Genomic DNA, 6,971 nt, shown 5'->3' on the forward strand with positions numbered 1-6,971 from the left:
AGCGCAGACCTTAAAACTCGACAGACACCACAAACCACCGTCAAACCTCTATTCAATGTGCTGAAACCAGCAACCCCTCAGTGCTGCACTCACGGCCGCACCACCGGAACACGGCCGTATCATAAACCAAAGCCTACGGACGTGTTGCGCTTTCGCGTTGCCAGCGTTCAACTGCACCGTGAGCCAGCATCTGCGTTACCTTAAATCAATTTCTATTTCATAGCCGCATGAGCAAGGACTTAATCGACAACATAAACAAACTTCAACACCTCGACTTCAAATGTACTGAACTTATGGCCGCGTCTCCAGAAGAAATTCTAATGTATTATTGCTACAGAAGCCAGTTTTAGACAAAATTAAATGTGGAAGGTAAAGTGGGCTGCAACTAGACCAACGTAGTATGTTATTAGTATCTCGGTAGAAGCAGTTTACTGCAACTAGTCCAACGTAGTATGTTATTAGTATCTCGGTAGAAGCAGTTTACTGCAACTAGTCCAACGTAGTATGTTATTAGTATCTCGGTAGAAGCAGTTTATTTAACACCCTGGAATTCAGCCTCAACTTTTGTTGTTAGTATCTTGCGCCAAAAACCAGACACCGACAAATTTACTGTGAAAATACGTGTAACTCAGCGAACAGATTAATTTGGAAAGCCCAATATGCACATTTGGTATTTGTAATACAACAGGCTGTGCTTACCTTTTTATTTTTGGACCGGTCCTCTGTTCACCTCGCCTCACGATCTCACCAAAGGCCAAATCTGCACTTCCTCAGCACACCAAAGATCCGGGTCACACGGCACCAAGTTGTTGAAAACAAGCAGTTCTTTTAATCTTTGGGCTGAAGGAAGGACAATACTCGGTGTATAAATGCTCAATCAACAATCATTTATTTCCATACAATTTCAACAATCAGAGCATTACAACGTCCGGACGGGAGAGATGTCTGCAGAGGGTCAGCAACATGTCTCAAAGTGGTAGCAACTTTCACAGACTTTTATAGCTAGTAACAGCCCCCCTCCTTGTCATAAAAGCCCAAACATTCACATTCTTTCACTCACGGCGCCTAAATTATGACCTCGGCTCTCTGTCTTTCTGTGTGAAGTAGGAAGGGGGGTAAGGAATGTGGTTTTATCTCCTCTCCCCAGACACCAAGTCTTCTGCTTACAACCTTCTTCATATGATTCAGCAGTAAAACATGTCAAGAAACAATGTAATACATTCAACAGTATTGAGTAATACAGGTCAAACAAATAGATCGAATGATTTTCACACTCTTTTAACTCAGAAGTATAATGCAAACTAAAACTACATACTAATCACACACTCTATATTAAAGGATATAATGTGATCTACAGCAATATCATAATTCAACTATTTTGATTACATCTATAAGGTAACATATAATAACAGAATAATATCACACCACACACTGTGGAAACATCCGTTCATCTTCTCAACGTCGTACAAAGATCCTGCATGAACCAAAGATTTACAATTTGTTTCATCAGTCCAAAAACCTTCTTTCAGTCTTCAGTAGTCTAATGGTGGTGTTTCGTGGCCCAGGCAATCCAGTGTCTTATCCTGACATGTGGCTTTCCTGCTGCAACTCATCCTGTCAATCCTGCAGCTCAAAGTCTTCCCTTCAAAGCTGAAACTGAGGCTTGCTATGACCGTGATTAATCTGTGCTCTTCTTGGCAATTTCTCTGTATGAACATTCTCTACAAGTGTTATGATGGTCTGTCTCTCTTCCATTGTTAATTGCCCTTTTCTCACCATTTCTATAGCAGCACACTACTTTCTGCAGTACTGTTCACTGATGCTCATGGGTGTGGTACCACAGTGTGTTCCAGCACTTATGCAGACAGAGGGTTGGAAGAAATCCAGAAAAGTTGAAACACCTGTAGGAGTTAGTAGCACCAGCTTTCACGGCTTGATCGACCTCCATTACAGCAGAACAGCTTTAAATTTTAACATGTTTTTTGTTCCCTGAAAAAGGCCCTTTTGTACAATTCTGAAATGTATTTGGGTAACCTTACCTTTTTTGTTGTGGAAGTTCAATACTCACCTTTGTACCATTTCAAGCTAGTCATTGGACTTGAACTGCAATAAATAAATAAATAAGTGGAAATCCATCGATGTTTCTAAAACTTTTGCCTGGTGGTGTAGTTGATGTGTAGATATTTCTCTCTGATCCTGAACTGTGAAGTTTGCCACTTTCCTTAATTTAACTCGTGCTGCAAGGAGTAAATAATGTAAAGTTCCTCACCTACACCCTGTGTCATCTTCAACTTCTCCTTGTTAATAAATATTTACACACAATTAATACTGGATTGTGTTACTGCAATTATCCTAAGTCAGAAGGGACAGTTAACATCCAGAGATTTACGTGCAAGAGAAAGTTTCATGTGCTATGTGACGGTGCACGAGGAGTAGATGTGGTTTCTGAAAAAGCATCAGTACAAGATAAATACAGTTAATATTACTTGTCTCAAATCTTTTTATGGAGTTTCATCACTCTAATTGTGTAAGCATGCACAAAATGCACGGTGCATTTAAAGATTAAAAACCATTCTTAACTGCAACACAAGATGGCAGTCCAACACAAAGAATGACAGTATCTTCATTCAGGCTGTCAGACCCCTCTGTACAGTTCTGTGTCTCAGAGTGCACCAGTGACAACAGCACTTTTATCATCACAGAGCAGGAAAGCTTTCAGGAGACTGAACGCTATAGGCAGCAGGACCAGATGCAAGGGGGTCGGGTCCTGAGAGCCTGCTTTGACCAGCTGGGAGATCTTCAACCTCTCCTTGGCCCAAGCAGTGGTTCCCACGTGCTTCAAAGAGTCCATCATCGTCCTTGTCCCAAAGAAGCAACAGTCCGCTTGACGCAATGATTCCCGCGGTGCCCAGTAGCACCAATGGTGATGAAGTGTTTAGAGAGACTGGTAAGAGATCACGTCACTCCTTCACTTCCTGTCACCATTGACCCACTTCAGTTTGCATACCAGACTAATTGTTCCACAGACGACGCCATGTCTCACCTGCTCCACACATTGAGTGGCTCACCCCGAGCCACCGAGACACTGGCAGAGGGGATCAAGAGTGACATGCCTCTGCTGACTACAGGTATTTTCAACACCTCTCTGTGGTGGAACACATGGAGAAAGAGGAGCAGCAGATTCAGTGTAAAACCTCGACGTGACGCTCGTGTCGCTGGATGATCTCCTCCACAGCAGAACAAAGGTCCAAATAAAGATAATGAGAGTTTCTCCTCACGTGTCTCCTCATGGTTTATGATATAAATCTGCTAATTCTCATTAGACATATTAATCAGAAAAGCAAACTTAACGGCCTCAGCATGTCTGTCATCAGTCTCTGTGTGACAGCAGGCCTGATCCCTCACAGTGAAATCATCTCTCACCCTGGAGTTAAAGGAGCTTTCTCATGAATACTGGGCGACTTTCCAGCCAGCTCTTTAATTTCATCATCACATTTATGCCATAATTTAGCTCACCCGATCAGATTAAAAGCGTGTTGTTTTTTTTAAATAACAGTAATTTTGTAATACTGAAAGACGTAAACTTTTAGTCCACCATCATGTTTTGACTTACACGAGTTTTAAATCATTTCTTTTGTTAATTTTTCTATATCATATAAAATCAAAGTATATCAAACTTTAACAAACTTTAACAGAACAAACAGATCAGCCTCACCAAAGTCCATTTAAGGACAGATCTCTCTCAGCAACCACACTTACCTTTTTTTTTAATTTCAGGGACAAAATTTTAAAATGTTGGCAGATTTTTTAAATTTAATTTTCTCAAACATTTACTCTCAAATATCGATGTTTCTTTCTAACAGGGATGCCAGGAGTTTGTGAGTCTTTGAGAGGGAAAAACAGGATTTATTCAGATTCATTTTCAGCCCTTAAACTAAGTCCTGCACACAAACGATCACATATGAAACCCGAGTAAGTAAATTAGTACGTACGGTTTATGTGCTAAGAGCCTTTCAGACCAGCGGTGCGCAGCCTAACGTCTCTCTCTCTCTGACTCTGAAGGGTGGAGTCAAGAAATGTCTGCTGTCAGTGTCTCGCTCGACTCAACTTTGCTGTTCAGCGTCTTCGTGTTCGTCTCTGCAGGTGAGATTTACTGTTAGAAACTAACATAATGCCCTTCTGAGAAAACGAGGAGTAAAGTAGACTGTCTGTGTGTGGAGGAGACACAAGGCTGGGTGCAGTTTGTGTGGAGTTAACATCTGTAATCCAGCTGTGACAGAGACAAAGAAGTGTAACGTGTGTCAGGAGTCAGGATGCAGCTACAAAGCTTTTTGTTCAGTGTACACAAACAGCTGTAGCTCCATAAAGGCAGCATGCAGAGACTCACAGTGTCTTATAATGAGAGGCTGCTTTCTCTCACACATTATGTTCACTTATTATCAGCACATGTTGTTGTTCTGTGGAAGCTAACATCTTGTAGTTTCTGACACTTTGCATGTTTAGCATGAGGCTAAAATGACCTTCACCTTGTTCTGGGAAGTGATATCAACAACATGTCTGTCCCATCTATTTACTCTGATAATGGAAATCAGGATAATCAGTCAGGTAATGAAAAATGTTGATTGAATGCAGATTCTGTTCTGTTTAAGACTAAATACAAAAACAGGATTTAAACTTAGTTTATGTACAAATTTAACATGAGCTCCACAAGTGAAGTGCAGGCATCTTGTTTTCAACCAGATATTAACTCTTATAAAACATTATTGGTTCATAGATTTTTTTTTATGCATCATGATCTCTAATCTGGATTTAATCTGATCTGAAGCAGGTTCACAGCATAATTTACCATGGCAATGCACTGTTATAAGACGTGAACCACCTTCCTAGCACAGAAAACCCCGAACCCAAAGCTGCTTTATAGTACAGGCCTCTGCTGGGCTTTAAGACAATAACATTAATTAAATCCATCCAAATGTTAAAAGACATAAACAAATATTTAAAGTAAATAATTCTGCTTATAATTGCATGTTGACCTTTAACCTCTCTGCTCTGTGTTGTTTCCTCTTTCAGTCCAGATAAACATCACAGCCGAGTCTGGGCAGGACGTCGCGCTTCCATGTCGAGTTACCAATAAGATCACAGCTGTAGAGTGGAGCAGAGCTGGCCTGGGACAGAAAAATGTCTTTTTGTACCAGGATGGGCGTTTTGTTCCAAACAACCAGCATCCATCATATAAGAACCGAGTGGCTCTCAGAGGGATGAAGGATGGAGACGCGTCTTTGATTCTGAAGAAAGCGACCACTGCTGACTCTGGAACATACAAGTGTCTTTTTAAAATAGCAGAAACACGTTCATGGAAAAACATCACCATCAATCTGAGAATTCCTCCAGGTGAGTGAGTAACTCTGATTTTTCTGTAAATCATTTAGAAAACTTCATTCAGTGGTTTTTAGTAAGGTACAGCTTCCTCTATCCCCCAGCAGAGAATCTATATCTCACTGAAAACATGCTGGAAAGTGAAAATGTTACACTTCATTTAAACTTTCCTATTTTGGTCACCTAACAGTGGTCGGGGGACACACAAACATTGTAAGTGCTTCACAGTGGGAAAGATGTAATAATGGTAATCACTGTATAGTGGGCGGGAATAACACTCACTGATTCGTCTGTGAAGGTTCTCAGTCATCCAGGTCATCGTAGTCTAAGGAGCTTAAACAACTTAAACAAGTCCCGACGCTTTTCTTTCCAAGCTCCTTAGACCACTCACTAATTCCTAGTTTTCAAGAGGAAAGAAATACAAACCAAAGATTGAATGTAAGCACTGCCCCTTTTTCCCATAAAACATTAGAACAAGTGTTTAACACTGAGTAGTTGTGCCTGCTGGTCCACATGGTGTAGCTTGCCCACTGCAGCCCCACCATTCCAGGGTCTACATGCAAAGGGGATAATAGGACAAGCACAACTGGAACAGGATCAGGTGCAACTGGGACAGATGGTTGAAAGAAACTGGGGTCATCACCAATTGCAGTGGAGAACAGGCTGTGCAGACCCAGATGGCGATCGGCCGAATCTTCCTCAAAGGCTTATGGGGGGACCTCTGTTGATCTCCAGTGTTGAGCTTGGTCCAGGACCAACATGTTGTTCGGCCCTGGTGTGTTTTAGTATGAATTACATACAGTATCTCTGTTTTTTTGGCCCAGACATGACACCTCACACCTGTTTCTCACCTGCAGATCGATCAGGACCGAGTGGAACTGGATCTATTGGAGTGATAGTTGGCCTGATAGTTGCAGGTGTGGCTGCTGCTGCTGGTTTATCGTTCTGCAGAAAACAAAAGCCACAGAGTTCGGATTCCTTCCAGCCTCCCGATGATCAGGACTAGACTGTCTGCTAAACTGTAAACGGAGTCTTCAGCATGTGCTCTAAACTCTCAGTGCTGACACCAAACATGATGAAATACAGATAATCAATGTCATGCTGGGCATCATCATCACATTGACAGCAGAACAGCGACTCAGATGATATAAACAGACAAAGTTTAAAGTTATACTTTTGTTTCCTTTGATAATAGTTAATCATGCTTAATTCTTATCATGTTATCAAGATTAAATCTGATCAACATGATGATGAATGAGAAAACATCCTAACATCACCAGTCATCCTGTTGAACCTCAGCTCTGTATTTCAATATTATATTAAACAACACTTCCTGACGTTTCTACTCCAGCTGTGTGTCCTGTTGAATGTTTTTGGGCTAACTGTGGCTCAGAGGTTGAGCTGGTTGAAAAGTTGGTGGTTTCACCCCTGAGTGTTCCAGTCTGCACTCTGAGAAGTCTTTGGGGAAGATACAAACATCAAGCTGCTCCACACAGAAAACACGTGGGTGTAGAAATGGGTGAATGAGTCTCACTATATATGAACCAGCAAAATTAGATCTTTCATAATCATACAGTTTTATATGTCACACAGTG

The 6,971-nt window shown here is 41.4% G+C and overlaps 1 protein-coding gene across 1 annotated transcript; it reads left to right on the forward strand.

Annotated features, from left to right (window-relative positions):
* The first annotated feature begins 2,892 nt into the window (after positions 1-2,892).
* LOC143414196 (butyrophilin subfamily 1 member A1-like) lies at positions 2,893-6,721 on the forward strand. The gene is made up of 5 exons (XM_076878044.1): positions 2,893-2,947; positions 3,027-3,128; positions 4,063-4,143; positions 5,071-5,391; positions 6,234-6,721. Exons 1-5 carry the CDS (start codon positions 2,893-2,895, stop codon positions 6,380-6,382), a joined length of 708 nt encoding a protein of 235 aa, XP_076734159.1. The 3' UTR covers positions 6,383-6,721.
* Positions 6,722-6,971: the final 250 nt, after the last annotated feature.

The sequence above is a fragment of the Maylandia zebra genome, linkage group LG3 (assembly GCF_041146795.1).
Source record: "Maylandia zebra isolate NMK-2024a linkage group LG3, Mzebra_GT3a, whole genome shotgun sequence".
Classification (NCBI taxonomy): Eukaryota; Metazoa; Chordata; class Actinopteri; order Cichliformes; family Cichlidae; genus Maylandia; species Maylandia zebra.